We start from the raw sequence: 26098 nt of genomic DNA on the forward strand, positions 1-26098 counted from the left end.
AGAAGAACAAACAGGTTATTCTATTGCACCTGGACCTGCTGCTGCCAGTGTGACAGACTGTGACTGAATTAAAATGACAACAATAGTCAAATAAAGTCTATTTATTGCTGAAAGAACACAAGACGTCTGAAACAGCAATGAAAACAACTGCAAATGCTCCAAAATAGTTTTTCAGACAGGCACCGTCTTAGTTAAACTTTTAAAAGTTTTATAGATATGGACAATTTAATTGACTCCTTTACTCTGTAACTGAACCAAGATGCACTTTGAAAGAACAAGACCTAAGTAAATATGTGTTTACTGATATAATATTTAGAAGTTTTCTGGGTATTCAGGCCCTTGCTTTCTCGCATTTCAGGCAGAATATTTGCCATTCTGTCTGTTCTTTTAATATTTAATGTTTTTCCGTGTGCAGTGGTGTGTAATTTTGTATGTCTGGGTTTCTTCTTCAGCACTGTATGCTACTGGGTGGGAAGAAAAGCACAGATATTCCCTTGGAGGGCTACCTTCTCACTCCCATTCAGAGGATCTGCAAGTATCCTCTGCTACTGAAGGTACTGAACAACTGCTGCACTAATGTCATGGTGCAATATTAGAAACCTCTTCACACACATACTGTGCAGACAGTAATATTGCTTTGTTCATCAATACCAGTGACTCATTTATTATTTGGCCAGACATTTTTGAGTAAAATCTTTATACCCACTGGCATTTCAAAGCACCCAATCTCCCACCTACTAGTATTTTTGGGGGTTCAGGGGTTTTGGAGTTGTATTGAAGGAGATGTTGTTAAAAAAGCCTCTTTAGACCTCTTTATGCTACTCTAAGATTTGATTAAAAAATTTAATGTGCCTTTCTCTGGGATTTCTGCAGTTTATGTTTTAAAACTCATCCCACCTCTTTCCCCAACATAGGAACTGCTGAAGCGGACCCCTAAAAAGCATGCTGACTATCCAGCAGTGGAAGAGGCTCTGCAGGCTATGAAGGCTGTCTGCTCCAACATCAATGAGACCAAGAGGCAGATGGAGAAACTGGAGGCTTTGGAACAGCTGCAGTCCCACATTGAGGGATGGGAGGTGAGAGCAAGACGGGCAGAGTGAAGGGGAATGAGAAAGGGTCAGAGAGAAGAGGGGGGATAGTCAGGAGGAGATGTGTCATAGAGGTGTCAAGATAAAGGATGATTAAAGAGGAAAATAGCTATTGCTTGCTTGAGAGCGTAAAACTTGAGAGCTGAAAGGTAATGATGTAATGCTTAGAGTTACTGCTGTGACATTTAGAGGGTAAAAATTTGAAAAGAAAGACCTCCACCATAATCAGTGACAAAACAGACAACCACACTAAGACCTCAACCAACACTTTCTCCATCTATCTTAAGAGTTAAGTGTTATTGCAGCCAAATCACTGCTGCAGGGGCCACGGACAGGGCTTGGGAGCCGAGCGAAGGGTCCACTGCATTTTTCACGCCTCCCTCACCCACCACAACAGAGGCCTTGTCTTAGCCGGCACCAATGGGACAATCCACCCACACAGGGTGCCAAGGGGGATGCCAGCGGGCATATTGCCCAATCAGAAGAGACCTAGGAAGCAGAGCCCTAGTCTCACATGCACTGGGAGAGTTATATGAGGGGACCTTTGGAGGGGGGAAAGGAAGAAAATTGAAGGATGGAACCAGAGAGTGGGCCTCACTGGGACATCCCACTATCTACTTGCCAGAACAGACCCCTTTTCTCCGTTTCCCATACAAAAATGTCACCATTTGACCCTGACAATAGTTCACCAAAACAACAGAAAAACAAGAAATGGTCAGCTGGGGTATATCAACAGTAAAAAACCCTAAAGAGTATTTTTTCCTCACTCTTGTGACAAGCAATAAATAATTAGTCATTAATTCTGTTCCATAGTCTGTGCTTTAGCCAACATGATGTCCCCTATTATGTCTCAAGACCACAGCAAGTAGTGCTGAAACAATTGAGAACAACAAATGGCTCAGTCAATTGAGAGAAATCATTCAACAATTAATATAATCAATTAATCATTGTAGTCATTTACCAAGCAAAACTACCAAACATTCACTTCTCACATTCACAGCTTCTCAAATGTCATGATTTGCTGCTTTTCTCAGTTGCATACAATTCTTTGGGGTTTTTGATTGTTATATAGACAAAACAAGAAATCTAAAGACATGTTAATTGCTAGTTCATTATTGAGAGAGCATGAATGATTTATTACAACTTAAATTATATCAGCCATTAAACAGATCATAGCCATTAGGAGAAATGCACAATCCAACTTTTTAGTCCAACAACTGATGCATATCCGATTCGTTTGGGAGAAAACCTCAACCTTTCTGTCTAAGAAAGGCAATTTCTCTGTTGTCTTCCTCTTAACAACTCAGTAGAAGCTCAGAAAGGCACTTCACCCCGACCCTGCCCCCCCATAGAGCCTGCAACCTAACAGCATTAGTCTCGCTCTTCTTTCCTCTCTCCAGCCACTCTCCAGGCTAATCACCTCCAGCCCTAATGGAAGAGGCCGGAATAGTGCCGAATCAGACCCAGACGCATTACTGCTGCTTGGATACACTGTGCACGCACACAAACGCACACACACATACTTACACCGCCATCATGTATTCATACACTTGCACGATTACACATACATTAAAAATGCAGGAAAGCGTAAACATGCCTGCAGATGAACGTTACAAACACTCAGACATGCTTGCATGTGTGCACATAGGTACAAACATACCCTCTGAATTCTCATACACACACGCATGTCCACCCCCCATCTCAACTTAGTGCAGTAACATGAGGTTGAATCAATGGTCTGAAACACAATCCCCTACCCAAAGCCAGTCGGCAGGCACCTTAAGAAAAGCTCTGAGAATCATTTTTCTCTTTATGAACTCTTGAGGGATGAACATCCATCATAAAAATATACTCATGGGAATCAATTATGGACGCTTGAGAGTGGGTGTGGCTGGAGGGGGGTTTCCACAGGTCTCTGGTGGACCCATGTAAGAAACATCAAAGACAACAGTGAAGTCCAAATCTGATGTATATGGGAATGTGGGGACGTGGCGGGGGGGTTGGTGGTGAATACTCTAAAAGCCAATGGGGGAGGTTGTCTCACGTCCACACATGGGTGTATTTAGTTCCAGATGATTTGGAGTGGAATGATCCGTTTAACAATGAGTAATGAGATGTCTTTTAACTTTATTATTTAATTTTATGTTTTGGTAGCTCAGTTTAGACGGCTTTTGTGCACAGCCTGTATTCTCACTTCTGCTCACGGGCTCTGGAGAGTTCACAAATCCACATTAAATTAAAACCTTAAATATTTTCTTAATTGTTTGAATTCTGATGCAAGAATAAAGTCTCATCTCATCATTTACAACTTGGGCAGGGACATGTGAGCTCATGGTTGCTCATGCATGTACGTGTGAAAGCAGTTTCTGTTCCCTTGGTGGAAACGTGAAAACACCGAAAAAGATTTTCTAAAAATAATGAAGCCTAAATAATTTAGTAATTGGTCCTGAACTTCTGCCGCTCTGTAAAAAGGTTAATTAGACACCATGTGATCAATTAACAAGACTCCTTTTTTACTGTTCCAGAATGACGTAAACGACCTCATTAACATGATGCTAAAAGGTTCATGGATCACCTTTCCAAATATCTACTTTCTACATTTCAGTTATAGGTTAAGGATGATGAAGAAACTACCAAGCCTCCTTTTGAACTGTGATGATTAATATAATTCAATACTGAAATGCAGCATGAATGATTTGTTTCAGCTCTTACTTTCTCCTCTTACTTCGTTGCACTGCTTCACAAAGAGAAATGGTTCTAGATGTCTCAACAGTTTGTGGTGTATTTGATAGAAGCTGGCAAGAGGGTAAGAACCGATCACATCCTGTGAAGGTGGTAAGCTACAGAGCAACATTTTATGATACAGTTTCCTGAACAAGTACAGAGCAGTTGACAAGGCTTTTATATCGCAGTTTTTAAATTTCCCCTTGGCATGACAGACGGGTCCAAAGCATTTGATTAGATTTGACTGCAGTGGGCAGCGCACTTCCACTTACAGTCTGTACTATGTCATGAGTTATGTATTTCCTTCCTCTACGCATATACAGCTGTACTTTTATGTGTATGGAAGCAGGGATGTATTTGTAACAAGTATTTACATCCTGAGAGGAGAATAAAAGCCTTTGTTTTGTTCCTACTGGGGGGTTCCACAGGAAACTATGTGTAGGCCAAGGTAAGAGTTTTGCATGGCTGCCCTGCTGCTGTAGCACTGAATGCTTCCCATTAACTAAAGTTCCAATTTGAGACAACCATGCAGTTCTAATGGGAAGCTCTCCAGCTATGTGATGACAACACTCAGGAAGCGTAGGAAGGCTAAGTATTGTTGCTACTTGTTACAAGTTCAGTGATTGACTATCGAGTGGCTAACTGTCCTGGCAGAGACTAGTATGCAGTTGATATTTTGGCGGTTTCGCATTGGGCGTAAATTAAAGTTGGGTGGGGAACGGCTGTGTTTACTCTTTCCTATCATTGATGATGGAATGAAAACAAATTATTCACAATGTCAAAGTTGAATTTCATATTGTTTCACTGAGGTTGTGAACTCTTCAAGTTTTGATACAGACGACAATGTTTTCTCCCCAATGTAGATGGAGAGATTTCATGCTCTGCTCAAATAAAATAAACTGTGGCTGCAGTACATGATGAGCTTTATCTCCCTTTCAGTCTTTTTTTTTTCCTTCAGGGAACCATCCTGACAGATATCTGCACACATGACCAGTAGCTAATCTCTCTTTCAATTCTTTTTTTTTGTCTTCAGGGAACCAACCTTACAGATATCTGCACAGAGTTGCTGCTGCATGGAAATCTCCTTAAAATCTCAGCAGGCAATATTCAGGAACGTGTCTTCTTCCTGTTTGACAACCTTTTGGTTTACTGTAAGAGGAAGTCCAGGTGAGAAATGCAACATCAGGAAACCTATACAGTCACTACCACAGCAACGTGTCAGGAGTGGGTACAAGAAAGCATTCAAAAACATTTTTATTGGCTGAGAACTGGAAGGAAGCCAGAAATGGAAAACTGGAGCAAATATCTACATTCCTGTTTGTGTAGACAAGTCATTAGTATGCAAGCAAAGCCAAAACACCTACATGTGTCTGCTGCTCCCATACCTGTGTCTGTATGAATGCGCATGTGTTACAGACACAAGTTCTTTTTTTTACCATTGCACTGGCATCAACGGATTTCCCTGCCGACTGTAACCACAGTGTTGTCTCATTTCCTAGGGTTTCTGGGAAGAAGTCCACTAAGAGGACCAAGTCCATCAACGGGCCTCAATATGTGTTCAGAGGCCGAATCAACACAGAGGTGATGGAGGTGGAAAATGTGGAAGATGGAACAGGTTTGTATTTGCCCAGCGGCGTTCTGTTTGGAGGCTGTTTATATGTCCATTCATACATTTGTTTAACCCTTTCTCTTGAGTCTGTGGTTATATCTGATTTATCCCTGAGCTCTTGATTTATGATTTGATATAGCAGATAATATAGACAGTTAGATTGTGCAATAACAATAATTACTAATTTCAATTTACCTACAATGCTCATTTCTCATTTTACATCTTTGCTCATGAAACTTTTGCCATTTAGATTGGTAGCTGGATATGAATTAGGTACTTGTTGACAGTTTGGGTGGAGTACTTGCACCTAGTTTCAAACAGGATGTAGCTTGCAACCTCACCACCTTTTGATGTCAGCTATTCAGTAATGGGTTATGTTGATACAAATCTGAAGTGCAAAAGCAACCCAGCGTTAAGTGGTAAACTTGCTGTGCTCTCACGTTGGCTGAGATATTATGATAAGCGACTCATCTGTGGTGTTGGCCGTGATACAGTCGGCACCCAGCTCATTTTGCTTTTGTGGTATTTTTTTGGGGGTTGATATGCGTTGTCCGCTGGTGTAGAAACTTCGTCTTCCTCTGCCTCACGTTTCCTCTTTTCTTCTCGTCTGTGCTCGCAGAATTTTGCAAGCTCACATGACCTTTTTTTTTTTGTTCTGCATGTCTGCTGTGGCTGTCATATTCAAGCTGTTGAAGGGAAACCACAAAGAAAAACATGCTTTATACGCAGAAGCAGGGGTTCCACTTGTTCACAAATGTGTGTACAAATGTGTACATTTGTGAACAACCAGAACACAGATTATCTGATTAGTGAGTATAAAAGATATGAAATGTGGGTGTATTTGTGGTTATCTGCTGAAAGCTTTAATCTGAACATATAGTTTCTTTTGCATATAATAACAGATAACCCAGAGTTCAGGAACTCTACACTATATGCCGTAACCTAGAGTCATACAATACAAGAAGCTAAGTTAAATAGCAACCAGCTCACCTTTGGAAAAAAAAGTAAAAATGTCCTTACCTTCACTGACCCACACACCTCTCAGTCTTGATAAATGCCATCTCACCAGATCTCGGCATGTACTTGCATAAGATTTTACTAGAATCTATCTTCTGCAGAGGCTAAAAAAAAAGACTCCAGACAATAGTACGTGTGTCCCAACCCAGTTCCCTTCTCTCAAAACAGCAGGAGCTTCTCCCGGTGGGGCCTGAAGTATCAGATCTATTTATATGACCTTTGAGCGTGAGACTAATGCACCCCATTACCAGTGGTCATCCATTATTCAGTAGCTGCTCACCTGCAGCTAAGTGGATGATAAAATTAGAAAGGGGTGAGAGGTACGAGGAGAGATTTTTTGTTGAGTCAGTGGAAAGATGGTGTTTTACTTCTCTCATGGTGTATCATATTTATCTTTTTTAATTGGCTTGTAAATCTTTGCTCGAGTAGTAAATCCTTTTTTCCAGATAACTTTAATGTTAACTTATCTTTACTAGAGTGATTTGATTACACTCATTATTGCCTCCTTTACTGCTGAGGTCAGTGTCTATGTAGTGTGTGTGTATTATTATTTTCTTTAAACAAAAAAGCTTGAAGAGAACATGAGAAGAAGAGGAGGAGACATGATACAGATAATTTACTGCAGTAGTATATTTTATTTATAGTATATATTTATTTAGTATATATATTTAGGCCTGATATATTAAAAACCTTCCCCTGCTCTGCTCTACATCTTTGAATGTTTTTCATGATGACCCCTCTCCCCCCTTTTAAAATGAGTTCATTTATGTTTTTTGCCTTGCAGCGGACTATCACAGCAACAATTACACAGTGACAAACGGCTGGAAGATCCACAACACGGCTAAAAACAAGTGGTTTGTCTGCATGGCCAAAAATGCAGAGGACAAGCAGAAGTGGCTGGATGCCATCTTGAGGGAACGGGAGCAGAGAGAGAGTGAGTAACATTGTTTTTAAAAGCCCATTTTTATAGCACTTCTATTTTATGGCACTGACATCGAAAAGCCATAAACACCAGATTACACTAGATTTCCTCTCATGGAAAAATCAGTTGTTTTTTGTAATCTTGCTTAGAAAGACATGCTGCCACCAAACATGTTTTACAAGGAGCCCGACACATGTGAGCAGTTATTTCTTTCGTACTTAGTGTTTCACAAGATCATTGTGTGAATATAAAAGTGCCTCATTCGTCTCTCCGTCCGCACATTTTTATTTTGTCTCCGTTTTTTTGTGCTGTGCTTTTCACTCAAACAGTGTGGAAAATACTGTGATGTCTCTGTCCTTGGAGGCACCTTTTCTCTTTCCCACTTTTGACCTTTGCATTCCTGATTTGTAGTTGTTGTCGTGCAGCTGTTGAAGCTTTTTCTGCTGTTGCACACATTGTCCCTGACATGCTGGTGACACCAACAAACCATGGTGCAAACCATCGAGGCTCCCTTAGGTGACACAGTAATGACTGTGGATGTGCCTGTGACCTGGATACAGTGTTTGTGTCCTACAGATATGACCCACCTTGAACAAGCTGCCTGCTTTTGTTTCCTAAATAGAGGCTTAGGTGACATGATGTTTACAGTTGGCCTGGTTGACCTGTGCACCAAGCAGAGGCTGCTACAACAATCTAGTCTTCACATTCAAAAAAACCAATTCCTGCTTGCAAGGCAACACAAGTATTTGCCTGTCAAAGCCCTGGGTGTGATGAGTGTTGAATCAAACGGCTCATTCACAAATAACAGATGTGCTAAAAACAGCATCTTAGTCAGTTGCTAAAAATAGCAATGTGTTTACTTGTCTAAGAAAGTGAATCACACAGCAATTTAAATTAATCCGGATCTATTTTTAATTTAATAATAGTGTTTGTGTCGTGAGTAGATTTTTAAGATAAGGTTTCCAGTATCTATTTCAGCAGATGGTTTTGCAGCCATACAGTAAATTGACATGTTGAAATGCTTGTAGAAGAAGATTTGGACGAGTGTGCAGAGAGTCAAAAGTATAGTTAGTCTCATTCAAAAACATCCACTGAGAGATGCAACACTTCTGATTTCAGTAATGTAAACTGATATTCTTGTTGCTCTTTATGTTTTCCTTTCATGGTGTGACTTCCCTATTTTGCCTTAAAATGTGTTCCCACCTGTTCAGCACTGGCCATCTGTCTTTGTTATGTTGTGTGCATTAGACAGTGTGAGAGGCTTTAACCAGATTATGGGCGGTACACAACAGGCCACCTGATAGCATTGATGGCTAAAAGTCAAAATCTGATCCCTAAAGCTATTTGAACATGATTTTGGTTGAAAATGCCAGAATGCACAAGTACTTTCACTTGGTGCAACTGTCATTATAAATATTTTCATTTTTGTAAATTAGCCTTTGTAATTTGGTCCTACGTTAAACAAGCATCCACTGCAGAGTTTGACATCATCAGAATCCGATCTCTTGATGAAAGGGTTTCAGAGTAAAAGTAAGTATGAAGGAGTGTGCTGCAGCTTGTGGTGTTAAGTTACGACCTGGCGGAAACCATCCTGAGGCTAACAGATGCCAGATCAGTCACAGTGCCCAATTTCCCCACACACTCCCTTTCTATTACCCAATCTACAGTATACTCTGCTCTCAGCCTTCTTACCTTTCTCTCAACCTCTTTACTCCAGTCTAGACAGCTACAAGATAAAGTCTTACTGCAATAAATCCTGGCAACGTTTTTTTTTTTTCACTTTTCCCTTTTCATGCATTATTGCTGTTCCTGATACGCCTTATTTAATTTGACCTTTTCTACCTATTACTTTGGTCCCTCCCCGTGCCGGACATGTGGGACTTCCATCGATCACCAGCTGCCAGCAGGAGGTGGCTGCGCTTTATCTTATTGTTATTGTCAAGGAAGTTAAGGGAAAATGCATCGGTCGGATAATGCGATAGGATATTAGCCAGTGAGCGCAGGAAGACGAGGAGCAGCACAAGACAAACTCTGACAGCTGGACCAGAAGCAGAGGGGCCTCTGCGCTGGACAGGCCCCGTCTGTTGTTCAATGACACTCATTGTTTAAGTCTACTCCAGCTGCTGTCAAATGTAATATAACCCCACCTCCATCACAGGCTGCAAGCACAGAACCCCCAAGGACTCAATAGGAAAATTGGATTCAAAAGTTAGACGTGTAACTTCTTACATTCTTCGTCCCACCCCCTGTCCCTTTCAGCTGGTCAGGCACCCACCCCAACACTTGTCACTCAACTTTCTGCCTTCAAATGGTACAACTTGCATAAGTTACATAATGCAGCTTAAAAGCTTTTTTTTCAACTGTATTGCGTAGTTTGCACTGGGCACCAAGGAGAGCTAGAAAATATTAAGGAGTCTGGCACAGCAAGCAGAACTCAAACAACTAGTGACAAATCCGACTGAGAGACTACAGCCAAACTGAGAATATCAAAAAAACTTGCAACTGACATTTTGAAATTTTGCTTTGCTTTGCTTTGCATTGATGTGTCAGACCATGGAGTATGTGGAAGAGGAAAAGAATGGCAGACGTAAAAGAGAAGGAGAAACGGAACTAAATGGGGCTAATCACTAATTTGCTAGGCTGAGTCAGCTCAGCAACACACACTGGCACTATGGCAATATATGGCAACTTCATGTGTCAGGGCCATCATGTGCAAGAGACAGCTAGGAGCTTGACAGATGTCAGTATGTCACAAATATGAGATGTAATTTATCAAGCGTATTGCAACTCTAAAATCGGAATACTTTTTAGTGAAGTATAGCAGCTTGATGTGCCTCTCAGTAGAGTTAAGCAGCTTAGGGAGTCTAAGAGTACCGCAGAGTTGAGTTGCCCGAGTCAGAAAGTCTCACAGTGCAGTTCAGAAGTTCATCAAACCCCACGATGAGGTTAAGCAGCTCAAACAGTGTACTCACTGGAGAGATTTTACTTGGGTAGCGGGCGTTACAATGGGCCCTCACATGTTCTGCTTTACAATAGAGGAATAATAGTTAACAAACCAACACAGAAACGAGATCAAGATCACGCTGCCCTGCTGAACTTTGTTACTTACTCTGAAGAAACAACTTGTCTAACAGAGATTAACATCTGGGTTTGTTTCAGAAGGTTGTGGCAAACCCGAGCCACCGTGCTCCGTTCCTGGCTAGAGTCCATCTGCACAATACCAGAACACGTCCAGGCAAAAGCTCGTTTGTCTCTCCTAACAGCACCATGACAGCTTTTGCCTTTTGGCTTTGATGTACATGTAGATAGCTGTGGAAAGCAAGTTGAAAATTGTGTACTGTAATGGTCCTGCTGTATTTTTTTTTTTTTTGGTATTGTGATACAGTCACCATGTCCATCTGAGATTTTGTTTGTTTATTTCCCTTCCCACATCCCCACACTCACTTAAAAAGATAATCGTCACTTTCTTTTCTGTAAATGTTTGTATTTACATCCGGTCTCATTCCATTGAGGGTGTTAAATGTGGCATATCCTCTTGGATCTGACTTGTTTTCCTCTGTTGTTTGTAGGTCTCAAACTGGGAATGGAGCGGGATGCCTATGTGATGATTGCAGAGAAGGGAGAGAAGCTCTACCACATGATGATGACCAAGAGCCGGCACCTGATTAAGGATAGACGAAGGAAGCTCAGCATTGTGCCCAAGTGCTTCATGGGAAAGTGAGTTTCTTTGCTTCCTTAGTGCCTGGTTTCTTCAGTTTCCAAAAACTAGTGCAGTGCGCGTTCAAAACGTGCCTGTTCGGAACGCCCCCCAAAGCATAATAGAGCCACCGGATCCCCTCACTGTAAGGGTCAAGCATTCAGACCTGTACCGGTTTTTCCTTTGATTTGTCACCCGTCTGTACATACATACAGACAGACAAACATATAGACAGAGATTCCTTCCTTTAGTAGAGAGATGTGACTGCAATGCTGTGCTGTTCACAAGGGGATCCTTATAAATTGTTGTTACGTAAGGTCAGCAGGCTTTCAAAAGAGCTGGTATCCAGTCTCCCCAAGTCCTGGCAAAATGCCTAAACTGTTTTATCCCTACATCCTCTTGTCTGTAATGAGCCCCCCTCATAGTCTCCTCTCACGGGTTGCAGAAAGAGCCAAGTCGCTCCAGTCCCCACACTCTCATATCATCGAGTACACACACACACACACACACACACACCCAGACTTTTATTATTAGAGGACCTTTAACTGAGGCTTTGCAACAGCCTTTCCCTTCTCCGTCCCCTGGATGTTTCAGTACAATTAATAGACATTGAAACTTGCTTAAGTTTTCCCCAGTAGCTCCACATACAGTTCACACTAGCATTTGTGAAAAAAATAAAACAAGGCAAGACTATGATGGTGACTGATGACTTGTCTTATAAAAAGAAACCAGGGAGCAACTATTATGTGTCTGCAACACTGCCAACATGGCTTCTTAGTACATTACAAATCATTAAATTCACCTCCCTTATGTAAATGATGTGCATTGATGATAAGAGTGCATTGATTACTATCACATCAGCCACTGCCAAGAAATGAAATGAATTACTTTCTCACATATGTATGTATGAGGAACTAAATCCTGCTGTACTGTGTGTCAGCATTTAGCACTTATCTTCTGGGTCAGAGGCTGCTCTATAAAGAACAGTAGGTTATTATAAGGCAATGTTTCATCCTGCACCCTGTCCACTTGCAGGTCAGAGTTCACTCACCAGTTCAAATTCCAATGTTTGCCAACATGAGTATTTCTTTTCTCTGACAATCCTTTTTCAGTCCCTCACTCCCTCCTTCGCCTCACCCATTTGCCTCACCCTTCACCCTTTCCCTCAATCTGTTTTCACTCTCTACTATCTCCCACTTTCCTCACTTTATCGCTCAGTCATTTCCTGTCAGTGAGCGTAACCTGCATTAGCTCTGCATTTGTCTTTTTGATGAAATTAGCAGCAGGCACAGTTTGAGTGCTTATTGCATTAAACTGAGATGCTGACTGCCGGTTTGATAGCACCCTGTTGTTTTGATAGCATAATTCCATGAAGGAATTAGGAAGGAAGATGGTCAGTGTTAACACACTTTACGTTTTCTTATTGGATCTTTTTGTTCTTACCTTTTCGTGGCGAGAGAGCTCAAACCATGAAGAGATGGAACTTGGTCTCAACTATTGACTCTCATTTTTCCAAGACAAATCTTCCTGCTCCATTTCTGGATTAGTTTCATTTCAATTATCTTTTGGTTGGTATTCCCACAGAGGAAATTACACGAGCTGTGTCCCAATTTGATACTATAAGCTAGTTTTAAACGAGTTTGAGTATGTAGTGTGTTGAAACTGGAAACAAAGCAAAATTAAGTTAAAAAAAAGGTCACTATTTATACTTGTGGGTTGTTGCTGCAGTGTTGTCCCATGATGCAATGCACAAAGGAAATGGAGCTGGTAAATGGTAAGTGGTGGTGAGACTCCAAATAGGTCTTGAGAAACAAAACAATGTGATAAAATATTTAGCTATCTCGTTGTCATTGGCAGTGTCATTCTAAATTTACAGTTTAGTTTAATTTGCAGTTATTTTATCATTTCCTGTTAATATAAAACAGTAAATTATGTTGATCTCTTGTATACCTACTGCAAATACAGTGTACTATAAAGATGAGTACATGCATGTATTTAGGACTAACTATACTGTATATGGAAACACAAGTTTCAGATATAGAAATATGAAGAGGCTCGCCTATATTTTCACATTAATCTTGTCTTCCACCTTTCAATGTGTGGCTGAAGACTCTCTCTATGTTTGTGTGTGTCTCTCTCTCTTTCTGTTCCTTGCACACACACACACACACACACACGATTCCTGCCCATCATATTAATTTCCGTTACAGCTCTGTATCCAAAATTAACCTGACTCTTACATAACATCCACACACACACACACACACATCATCCCCTCACATTCACTTAAGCCCTCTGTCAATGTCAATTAACAGCCACTAGCTTTGACATGACCATTCACATACAGACAATGAACACACTAATTATGCAGGCATGCAAACATGTTCTCTCCCAGACTAAGAAAAAGTGAAAAAGCCTGTTGGGACTGACCTCCCTCCACACACACACACACACCCACACACACACACACACACCCACACACACACACACGCACACCCACACCCATACAGCACATACAGGTTATAGCAGGCACCTGGCAGGTCACAAGAAAAACTCTTATTAATTATGATAAAATATTCCTTTAGTGCTGCAGGCAGACAAAAAGGACTAGTGGCAGATGGCTCAAGGTGTCTGCAGTTCTACATAATCATACACACACACACACACGTACACACACACCCTCACATGCTTGACATTTGTGCATGCAAAGCGATCAGACTCATACCCTACATACATCTGTTATATGACTGCCTGAAAGCAAATTCACACCTAAGTGCATTTTTTTCACACACACATACTTCAGAATGATTCACAGGCTGGCATGGACACACACCCATTAGCTGCCTCCGATTCACCGCTCATCATTATCTGGAGAAGCGATTTCGCTCAGCAGCATGAAAGACGAAGAAGGAGAAGAATGTAATTTTCTCCTTCAAACATTTGTTCAGTTCACACTGGGTGTGAAAAGAAGGGAGCGGAGCCGAAGTGCTAAAATTTGGATGGTTAATGCATATAAAGTATCAAAGTAGGTCTTGGGGATATTTGTAGCATAAGAGAAAAGGATAAACTTGAAAGAAACAATTCTACAAATACATATATGCAGTGTGTGTGTGTGTGTGTGTGGTCTAAATAGTCTTTTATAGTGACAGAATAAATAGCTTTCTGCTCTAAGAGTCTCGTGACAGTGTCAGCATGTTGCACAATGCTTTCAGAAGTGAACATCAAGGCCAGCTCAGCCTCAGAATGGACATATTTCACAGGCTGTATTGCGTGGGCCCAGTGAAAGCAATAGTATCTGCTTGCAAGACATACTACGTAAACACTCTACAGATTGCATGGACTGTTAAAAAGTAGTAAACAAACAACTGATATGTACTTCTGTTGCAGTTGGGAATATTCTGGCTTTCTCATATTAACTCTTCTGACTAGCTTCCATTAGTACACTAGTGCCATTTAACAATCAATACCACAGCCGGTAATGCATTGCAGTGCTTATCATATACACAAAACAAAGCATTGGGCTAAACATTCAACCATCACCTGCCCCTTCTTCTTTACATCATTTGTTTCTTACAGTTAATGGTGTAAGAATTTTTCAATCCCCTTGTTGTCACACACACACCATCTCTTTTTCTGCTTCGGCTTGGGCAACAGAATCCAACAAAAACTAATAGAAAACAGTTAGGCTCTGTGCATCGACTTAGTTTCTGTTGGCGCTGGAGGGAAATTGCAGCACTAATACTGTTGAGTCTTTACCACCCTGGCTAGTGATGCTACGTTGCTAAAGCAAACAGTGGTGGACTCTGGACTATGCCTGTACACTTTGACAACTTATCAAAAAGTGAAGCCATAATGACCTCTGAACCAAGTCATTTTGAATAATGGAAACAGTTTTCAGCCGAATGGAAAACCTATCTCTCATATGCATCGGTGTCATCAGGTTATAGATGTGACACCGCTATGATTAGTTCATTAAAATGAGGTGGAAAATCAGAAAAACATTTCGTCATATATTCTTTTTTATTATCTGATGTTCTAAATGTTGCTTTCAAGAGTGGATTTCTCAGAACAAGGAAAGTATTGCATGTTTTTTATGAGTGTGATATGGTCTGAGTATTTAGCATTAGCATGGGAGGAGAGAAGATGAATGAACATGAAAGAAAATAGTCATGCATTTAGAAATACCGGCTTTATCAACAGAACTCCAAGGAAAAAGATAATGGCATAGTGGCACCCGCACTCTGTGAAAATTCTGTGCTTAAACCACCACAGCAAGGACCTCTACAGGAAAGATGGAGATTTCAATTTGAAAAAAAACAAAACAAATCAGCGAACAGATAACCACCTTAAGAAACCAGGCCTCATCATATGCTTCTCTGTCTTCTGTCCTCAGTGAGTTTGTGTCATGGCTGATCGAGAGCGGAGAGATCAGTAAACCTGACGAAGGCGTCAACTTGGGACAAGCCTTACTGGAAAATGGCATCATTCACCATGGTGAGACGAAACAAAATCCTTTATTTTTGTCTCTTGCTCTCTTTACATTATTCTTTATCTGAATTATTCTTTGTTTCTTAAACTCCTGCCACCGTCTCTTGCTTTATCATTTTTACTCATATATTTGATGCACTTTGCAGCAGCCTGTCATGTTTTTTATACTGTTTTTCACGTTGTTTAGTCATCTCATGCTCTTGTTTCTTGGCTTGTTAGCCTGCTTCTTTTTTCATCTGATTCACATTTTTCTTCTATAATTGTTTGACTCATTCATGTTATGAATGTATCCGTGACTTACTGTTGGACCACACATTTTAGGGTAGAAACCACCATGATTCAAAGATATTATCAATAATAATTCTGGTAATATATCTCGCATGATTTCCCCTTCCATGATTTAGTCCTAAGTGTGACATTCACAAGTCCAATAACCTTAACTATGCAGCAAGAAATAAAAGACGCACACAAACAGCTATAAATAATGTATGAACACAGTTGTCCAGAGTTTTGCTGAAGGGGCTCTTGTAAACCAATGTCACGATTTATGCACACCACCCTCTCAGGGAAATTTGCTGAGACCCAACGCTCATATTCCTTAATACCTGTGGAAAATCCCCTGAAATCCTCCCTCACAGTTGCCTACGACCACAGAGAGATACAATGATGACATGCAGGGCTCTGTGGGATAGCAATCAGGCTTTGTGGGCAAACTGGAGAGACGCGGGCCCTGCAGGCACAGTGTAGGTGTCACCAGTTAGTAGTGAAAGGAAATCAGACACAGAGAGGTAATGTGACAGAGTGGCAGATTGGAGCTGTCCGTGTGTCGTTGTGAAGAGACAGAGAGGAAAAAGACAGATAGTCATCCTTTTTAGTCAACGTTTTACAGTACAGAATACAAACTTTATCCAGTGCAACCAGCCGTACATGTTTGAGCCACTAAAACACACCACCAGTTCATACTTGAATGTTAGCAAATATGACATCTTTGCTCCCATAATAATTCAACTATCATTTTATGTACTTTGAATCCCACATTTGACACTTCACAATGGCTGATTTTGCGGTGCATTCCTTTGGTTTTATGAGGGCATATTAAGTCTAGACTGAGAAAACCAGCAGCTTGTTTGAGCCCATGCCAACTTGTTGTGGTGGAACCAAAGTGCCTCTGTTTGGCAGATTTCACCGTGAGCTTCTCCAACAGGCATCTGTTTGTGTACATATTAGTCATCTTCCATTTTCTGTGTTGGATTGATTATAAATAAAAACTTATTTTGGACGTTTCCGCGGTTTTTAATGCTGTTTGGAAGATTTTTCTGTAAATTGGCAGCTGTCTGCAATGTTAAATATTTGAATGTCACGGCTTACTCAGTGCAGACATGAATTTACAACTGCAGCATTTTCTCCAAACATTTGTTTCTTGCTTCTCATCTCTTTTTTTTTTTTTAAATGTCCTTACTTTACTTGTGTGAAGAACATTTGACTTAGTAGCCTGCAGTTGAATACAAAAAAAAACAATAATTTGCATGCTCAACAAAAGTTTGATCAGCCTGATCTCCAGCCGAGGTGACATTTCCTCCTTTTGGTGACATTTCAGTGTCAGACAAGCACCAGTTCAAGAATGAGCAGGTGTTGTACCGCTTCCGCTATGACGATGGCACCTACAAGGCCCGCAGTGAGATGGAGGATATCATGTCTAAGGTAACTTAACTCTGCTGAAAATATAATTTTCAAAGCTTTATTGTTGTCTCATTTCTGCACTTTTCACATCAGCAACACATTAAACATTTACTCGAATTGGTGGTTTGAACAATTTGTATCAAAATACTCTCAAATTGCATTTTAAATACATTTATTCAAAAATATTTACATAAACCCCCAGTGCCTGGTCACTAATCCTGGAGGCACTAATCTCTTCCCATAGAAAACTCAATCAGAAACGAAATCTGAAAAACAAAACAAAACCAAACAAAAACATTAAAAACAGTTTAATGTAGTTATGTTTGTTGTGAGTTAGAGACTGTGGGTTTGAAATTTCTATCCTAAAATTATATCCTCGGGGTAACTCTTTTCACAATCGACATCTAAATCTCTTGTCCCGTAGCCATGCTCGTATTTGTTTACCTAAGGTGTGTATGCTCTATGACTCAGCGGCTCCCTCTTTTTTTTTTTTTTCCCTCTTTCAGGGCGTCAGGCTGTACTGCCGCCTTCACAGCCTCCACACGCCTGTCATCAAGTAAGTACCTGCCCTTTTTCCTCCTCTCTCCTTCTCCCCCTTATGCTAATGTCCCCCCTTCTCCAGGTGCATGAATGCATATTCATGAAGGGTTCACATTCGGCCCACGTCACCCTTTCAGTAATGCCTGAACAAACAGTAGCATTGCCAGGAATGACAACCCTCAAACCTCCTTCCTCTCCAACTTGGACTCCGAGGCAGACTTGAGCTGCTGTAGGTTCATGTGCTGAAGATTCAGTTCAGGTTGAAGATGCCAGGTTTTTCATAACTGGAGGTTTATATGTGGCAGCTTTTAAAGGATTAAGGAGAGCCATTTATTGTGAGCATTTGTCTTTTAGTCTTTACAGTGATGGGGGTTAGTTGAATTTATTTTAGTGACTTTTTATATGCATCAGTAACTTTCTCTTTCCCCTTTATGCTCTCTCATCCGTTCACAATGTCTTACACATATTAACACTTTCTTCCTCACATATGCATATAATTTACATCTTAATTCTTGACTCAAGACCTAAAACTAGAGGTTAAATTGGGGTTGGTTTCACCTTTAAGTATTCTATATTACAGTATTGTTTTTGATCTGAAGGTCTAAGAGTCAGAAACAAATTTATAGAAAAGCAGAAGAAACACACATTGCCTCCCTCTCAAACACACACACACACACACACACACACACACGCACACACTCTCTGTCTGCCGCAGCCCTTCCTTTCATACTCTTTCCCATTCATCTCTCTATCTCTCCCTCCATCACTCACCCGCTGATTGAAGTGCCTGGGGTTGCCATCGGTGCAAACAAAGAGCTTTTGGTCTGGGGACAAATCCTATTAACATACAAAGGCAATCCCTCTGCCTGCCAGCCAGATATTATGTAATATGGCCTGGCTTTTTTAATCTGTCACTAAATTGGCATTGTAAGCTGCAACTATTAATTATCATGTATGAGTGATGTATGTATTGCAGTTTATGAGTCATAAATAATCATAAACTGTCCCTCTATTATATTAAACTTTGTTGAGTGATAATGCGCCTGTTGGTTTCATATCATTAAAACTTAATCAATAAGAATAATAATGTGAGGTGATAGAATAGACAGATATAGATATAAATAGAGAAAAGAAATAGATTGATCAGCAAATGATGCCTGTTCACTTTTCATGGTGTCTCAAAGCATTGTCTGCACTAAAGGTCAGTGCACTTTGAGTCAATGTGTGCTCTCAAAGCACACTGTCTTGTTTTTCATTCTGATGTGGCAGTTTACAGTAAGGGAGCTCCTGATAAAGACCATAAATTACTCACAAAATTGAGACGTTAAAGAAAATACAAGATACCAGACTTCTTGTAGGGCCAACCACACGTCCTCTCAAGCATTTCCTGTTTGACATGTTTACATGTTGAGAAGAGTGGCCCTTGTGGTTGTTTGTGCGATCTCACAAAAACCGAAGTGGTCAGGAAATTAAAGGGCAATGAATGTAAACAGCAAAACTGCAGACTGCATTACCTGCACAGACATTATTTTATTGACGTGGATGTTGTCATGGCAACATCAGAAAAAAAAATATGTTTTATGATCACTAATGAGGAACTTTTTGGAATTCAGAGAGTTCACTTAAGAAATTCAGCATAACACAAGCGGACGCTGCTTTGCATTGATGCAGTAAACCGCAAGGAGGTTTTGTTATCATACCTCTTATATGTGAAACCACTGACAGTGAAATCTCTTTTTCCTTTCCATCTGCGATGTGCTGCAAAAATAAATTTTGTGCAATCTCTTGTTACTCCTTTAGGGACAGAGACCACCATCTGAAAACCTTTAAATCTGTGGTGCCTGCTAGCAAACTTGTGGACTGGCTCCTCTCACAGGTAAAATCATGTCACCAAGGCTTCAGCAGATGACATGTACTCTCATTACTGTAGTTGTGTAATTGAACTGTTTTGAGTATTTTCTTTGTAATTCACTTTTGCTGAACATTATGACTGAAATTATATGAATTGTATATTTTGCAGTCTTAAAAAATGGTTCAGTCAAATTTGGCTTAAAATGATTTGGATATTTGTCATCAATGACTGACCATTAAGAGCACAGTCAAGGACTGTTACAGCTACAAATTTTGAATTTCCTTAAAACAAGAACAAAGTGCAACACCCTTTGTTTCACAACTTTCAGAGTACTGGAAAGAGGTAGCAGCTGTTTTCTAGCTAACCGAGACATTGGTGACAGTGCACTATCTCAGTAAATAATGAATAATTATAGAAACGAAAATATTTCACTTTTTAAATTTTACTTTTTCACTCATCATAGTCATTTGTAGTCCATTTAAAAGCTGCACTCTCTTCCTTTTTTAAGGAGCAATTAATCATCATCTGTTTATTAAAGTAACTCAGTAGCTCCCATTTGAATGTAACTTTTACTCAATTAGACTGGGACATGCAGAATCAGTCTCCTAGTGTGTCACTGCCTTTCTTTCACACATTTATTAAAACGTGCTGCTCACATATCACCATCTTCAATCCAGTGAACAGACAGATAAGGCCGGCGGTGCTGCAGTCTGCTGTGTGTGTGAAGGTGTAAACAGGCATTGTAACTGACCGACTGTGTGTCATTGATTTGGTTTCCCAGGGAGACTGCTCGACCCGAGAGGACGCTGTGATGCTGGGTGTGGGGCTCTGCAACAATGGCTTCATGCACCACGGTCAGTTAAATTGTTGCTCACACTTACGCACATGAAGCACGGATAAACACACATTCACAAACTGACTAGGATTTATGACTTCAGTTCAGTTTAGATTACACTCTTATTCAGCACAGGAGAAAAGGAGCTCAGACACACTCTGACATGACATGCATGTTATGATGTCTCTTATCTGTCTCTAATTATTTACAATGTCCTCTTTTGCAACAGCTCTGGTGTAAATTTAATTAATGCAGTTATTGTGTGACTCGTTCATTCTCTCACTATTACCCTGGGACGCTCTTCTCTGTGCTGCTCGATTACCTCATCGTACATTTTTCCCCTCAGACAGTCATTCTCTCTAACCGTAAAAATGTAATACTAGCCTCTCCTGTCACGCTTCTGTCATAGGTTGAAAAAGGGGAATCGTATATTTGCATATCCATTCCAGTCAAGTCTCAGTATCCTCACTGACCACACTGTAACGGAGCGGCTTTGGTTCCAGCCCAGCGTGTTAAACGTAAACAGCATTAGCAGTGTACCCTAACCGGAGCTGTTTCGCATAACTACATGGCTGTCTGGGTCAGTCCACTGAACCATGACCGCTGGTTAAGGCCTAAATGAGAATTGGTCATCTTCATCAGTCACGTACATTATATGAGAGCTACTTTAAAAAAAAGTATTGAAAAGTAACATGATGACAGCACTTCCTGATGCACATAGTGAAGTATGTAAGAAGACTGACTAGTCATTGTTACAGATTCTCTAAATTGATAAATAGCACTATAACTACTGTGCAGTTGGCTTAGAATGGTAGGGAGCAAGACAGTATGATAGGTTACACTTGCACAGAGGTGCTTTTTGACTTGAGTCATTTTATCGCCATCAGTGATAAAATGTATTCCAAGTTTTAAATGTGCACATGATTGAAAGCTCACAAATATTTTCTGTAAATATGTCTAGTGTTTGTGTTTCGCTCTCATTTAACCACATGCCTCTGCACCTAGTTAGTGTCTTTTTCTTCACTTTTAGCTTGCCTAATTGACACACACACACACATACACACCTACCTCCCGCCACCATCTGTTTTGAGGAGTCACCTGTTCTCTCTTACCTCTCCCTCTTCTCAGCCCTGCTTCAGGGTCATGACCTCTTTCTCTTCAGCCTGTCTGCCCTCCTCACCCCTCCTCTAGTCACTCTCTCCAGTCCGTAGTCAGCGCATCTGCTGCTCTTCACCTGGTTCCTCTTGAACTCTTCCTGCTTTTGTCTTTTGTTTGTGTCCTCTCTTCCTCAACTCTGTCTCTTTTTGTCTGCCTCTCTGTTTTTTTTTTTGTTATGAGGTAGATAACAGATAACACGGTAAAGCTAATATGCCTTTCATCTCTCCTTACCTGCTTACATCTTTTATCTACACATCTGTCCTGAACACATGTTGCTGTTGCTGTTAGTGTGTGTCTACTTGCTTGTAACTGATATAAAAAAAATGGTTAAACCCTGCAAGATCCAACTGCACTTAGATCAATCAGAAATGTAGCTTTTTAATTGTAAAGTATTTGTTTGATGTTTACCCATATTGTTGCATCTGTCCATCATATTTTAATTATACATTTATAATCTAATTTAAAATATACAACTTAGCTAGTACTTCTTAAAACTCCAGTTAAGTGCAGCACTGATCCTGTGAATAAGTGTCCAATAGATAGATAGATAGATAGATAGACACTGTTTTCTTGACCTTTTGATACTGTCAGCGTGCAGGTGTATCGGAGTGTGCGAGTGACGTGTACTTGTACTACGTGTTTGTTTTATTGTATGTTTTATTAGGGTTAAACAGTTTCCGGAGTAGCACTCCCTCCAGTTGAATAGGAGGTGTGAGGTATTATATGGCCACAGCCTCCGTGACTCAGAGGAAATAACTCACGTTCGTTTGAGTTGGCGTAAGGCCAGTGTCGGTGGGTGTGGTGTGCGTGTGTAATCAGTTTCTGAAGGCTTTTGTTCATCTGAGGATGCCAGATGCTCTCAGAATCTCTGAACAGCTGGGTACCTTTGGCACTCAGTGTTGCCCGTACAAGTCCCGTTTTACAGTGGCTTCTTACAGTTCTTGGTTGGATTTTTTGCATCTGTGAATGTGTTTGAGCTCTGAGCCACAGTGACCATCAAAAACTCGAGGCCAGTGCCAGCTGTTAAACCATATTCAGTACAGTGGTGCATGTCGACGTTCATATCATTTCCTGTCATTTTAGGCATACTGAGGTATTTGCACCTGTTGCAGATATGTCCAAAATCCGTGTGCATGAAGAGGATGCAAAAGAAAACTGGCAGCCATCAAGAATGTAAAATTATTGTGAAAGAGTAGTATGTTTACCACTTTCTTTAATTAATTAGAAAGTGACAAAATTAGGGTGACAACGGAAGCATCTTTCATTCAAGACAGCAGTTGCTTAGCCAAGGTGTCTGAAGTGAGTAGAGTTGTCATGGTGATTGCCCACATGCTGTAAATGAGGGCCTGATTTCAGTGGCTTAGCTCCTTATCAGAGACACATTAAAAAATCTACAGCAGAGTTACTGTAGTGTGTTTTGGTGCGGGCTCAAAAATGCTATGACTGGAGAAGCATCCATAATGAGCTCCTCACCTGTTTGACGTGCCCCATGTGTTGGAGCAAGGCTCAGCCCAACAGTGGGATTCCCAAACACACACAACAGACTGTTTCTTGTGTCCTCTGGAGAGTCTTCCTGGCCTCGGCCAGAGATGGCTACGACCCAGATGTGGTTTGGCTCCAGATGTTCTTGCTGACATCATTAGCTAATGAGCTAATTAACCATTAGCTTGTTTGTGTGAAGATGGCCGCACATTAAGGGGCAGATTCTTTTGATTCTGGTCGGGTAAACACTCTCTTCAGGTCTTTGAAGTAGATGAACAGTGTTTGTGTCATCTTGGAACACACTTACAAGGTCCAATTTTCCAACAAGACCATCAATTTTGCCAGTATGAGCACAAACACATTTTGGATTGTTAATTGACAAGCGCCCATGTATGGTCAACGCTAATGATAAAAGCCTTTCTGTAGCGTGACTTCCCCTCTTTGTTCAGCAAGTCAAGATGGAACCCAGGGCGGTTTGTCTCATTGTTGCGTTGTCAAAATAGTATTTCACTCCAAGCAAACATGCACATATTTTTGCAACACTGATGAAGTTTAAACTAGAAATTGCATTTTCTTGTCAGCCTTGTTGATTTGGTACATCAAAATGTGCTGAAATGTTCTTGAATAGATATCAAGCTGCTTTCTCATCACATGTTGTGTGTGGGTTTTGTTTCCCTTCAGTCTTGGAGAAGAGCGAGTTCAAAGACGACTCCCAGTTCTTCCGTTTCTATGCGGACGAGGAGATAGAAGGAACCAGCACCAAGAGCAAGCAGATCCAGCGCAACGACTTCAAACTCATCGAGAACATCTTGGCCAAGTCTCTGGTGGTAAGCTGGAACATGCACTCACGCACAAAAACACATATAAACACATTAAATTCCACATTCATTCACGCAAGTATACTTGGATACACAGATACTTATTGTCAGATTCTGTCCAAAATGCCAGTTGCTGTCTCTCTATATTTTTTGTTTCCCTTGGAAAATAAAAGAAAATGGATGATAATGATAACAGAGGACGTGAATGTGTTTCACTGAAGTAAACACACTAAATATGGCACAAAGATCTTGTAATCCACTACATTGTGAAACCAGCACTATCCACTCTGGAGAGTGTTTCCAAATAAATCACTATTCAGTTGGGAAACAATGACTTAATTTGGACAGATGCCAAATGGAGCAAAAAAAGCTGCTTTTTTCATGTGTCACTCTTTCATGCAAATACCTGCATACATACTTGTGTGCAGAATAATCTGCTGTATGTATGTGTGCATCTGCATGTGTGTGTACACAGTAATGATTGTATTGCATATGATTTAAAGGACCATTTGGGAGCTAATTGAACTGACATACTGGCATCTACTATATCTTTCACTCCAGTTTGTTTGGTCCTGTGTGTGTGTTCTGTCTGATCTCCACGGCTCGATGTAATTAACATCACTATACACACAGAACACCCTCCTCCTCCTCCTGGGAGTGGGGGATGCTTTGATGACAATAAACACCTTTTGAATTTGCTCTGATCAGTATGCATCCTAATGAGTGTTGTCTTGTGGAATATAATCAGCTATAATGCCTGAGATGAAGTCCCTGTTGTGCTGCTGCTGAGACAACAGATAAAACTATGAGAGGTGACAGCAGAAGATTGTCGCTATCAGATATGCACTTGTCCTCGTTTGATGATAGTTTGAAACATTTCCTTTTAGCGCACAGACATGAAACAAAGTGTAGTGAGATGAGTTTTGATTCCCTGCTTCTTGTTCTGCTTTAATATGAAACGTTTAAAATGGCTTACCAATTAAGACTTCATTCCAGTCTTAGATTCTAGTGGGGGGGGTTTTCTACTAAAATGCTGCCTAGGTGCCTTATCTAAAAACACAGAGCCTTATTAAAATGGAAATGTAACAATATCTCAATTTTTAACTCCTCCTAAATGCTCTTCTTACTGCATGCATATTAACATTCCCTCTTCTGTGATACATTGGCACCCTACAATCCTCATTCATGACATGACACAACAGATGTTGGGAGAACTGAGTGAAGAGCAGAAACTCCCTAAAAGGAATAACGAGAAGCGAGATGCTACATTTCCAATCAAATTGGTTGAAACATCTGCTGTCATTAGACCTTTTTTGTAAGCACAATTGCATAATTGTGGGAACATTCCTGAGGTTTTGAAAAGGTCAAGATTTTTTTATTTTTTAGAAAGTTTCAAGAATTATGAGACACATCTAACACCACCAAATCACTGATGCATGTCGTTGTGTGCACATCCCATCCAAGTTTAAAAATTGGTTTCGACCTTACTGGTCAGTAAAAACAGCATAGACTGAATGTGCTTTTGTCCCTATGCAGTGAACTGGTTCAGGTTGGGTTATATAACATATAGGCTGTTCATAAATAGTAAAACTGATTCATGTATATACGGGTGTGGCACATAAAACAAGATCAGGGCACACTGTTCTGGGTCTAGGGGACTGTGGTTTCCAGAGGCTGAAACAGAAAGTCAACTGTTTAGTTAAGGCCATTATCTTTGGGAAAACCTAGCGGCATCACTATCATCCCTTTTAATATCAGTGGGAAGTATGCACGCTATCTGGCTTTCCACAAGAAGTGGAAAAGGCTTTTTTTTGTTGATTAGCAGAACTAATCCTCCCTCATGGCTATTATTGAAGTGAAGTGCAGGAACTCTTTATTTACCACGGCCATCTCCTCTGATGTAATAGCAGAGATCCACATCTTATCAGGGCCGTGCAGCAGGAAGATGGCCCCGGCAGCTTACCTAATGGAAGCCGGCTAATGTGTTTGTGATGACAGCATTTAACTAAGCCCCCCGCCACAGGGGAATACAATATGAGAGGCAGAGAACATCATCAGAAGCAAGACACCTGACACGCGATGACAATCACAAATTGCAAACCTGCAGAATTGAGACCACAATAATGTGTGGATAGTTTGTATATGAGACCACCCAGAAGGAGCCACATATCACCTTCATTAAGCTCCA

The 26098-nt window shown here is 40.7% G+C and overlaps 1 protein-coding gene across 2 annotated transcripts in view; it reads left to right on the forward strand.

Moving 5' to 3' along the window:
* The window catches only part of prex1 (phosphatidylinositol-3,4,5-trisphosphate-dependent Rac exchange factor 1), an 81305-nt gene that overhangs the window by 28203 nt on the left and 27004 nt on the right, over positions 1 to 26098 (forward strand). For both annotated transcript variants that reach the window (XM_044351158.1, XM_044351157.1), the window contains exons 5-16: positions 453 to 554; positions 915 to 1076; positions 4846 to 4979; positions 5312 to 5427; positions 7223 to 7372; positions 10930 to 11077; positions 15451 to 15551; positions 17143 to 17246; positions 17732 to 17781; positions 19566 to 19641; positions 20399 to 20471; positions 23774 to 23919. In XM_044351158.1, coding sequence (XP_044207093.1) covers positions 453 to 554; positions 915 to 1076; positions 4846 to 4979; positions 5312 to 5427; positions 7223 to 7372; positions 10930 to 11077; positions 15451 to 15551; positions 17143 to 17246; positions 17732 to 17781; positions 19566 to 19641; positions 20399 to 20471; positions 23774 to 23919 — 1362 coding nt within the window. The remainder of the gene's footprint in view (positions 1 to 452; positions 555 to 914; positions 1077 to 4845; positions 4980 to 5311; positions 5428 to 7222; positions 7373 to 10929; positions 11078 to 15450; positions 15552 to 17142; positions 17247 to 17731; positions 17782 to 19565; positions 19642 to 20398; positions 20472 to 23773; positions 23920 to 26098) is intronic.

Source organism: Thunnus albacares, chromosome 5, assembly GCF_914725855.1.
Source record: "Thunnus albacares chromosome 5, fThuAlb1.1, whole genome shotgun sequence".
NCBI lineage: Eukaryota > Metazoa > Chordata > Actinopteri > Scombriformes > Scombridae > Thunnus > Thunnus albacares.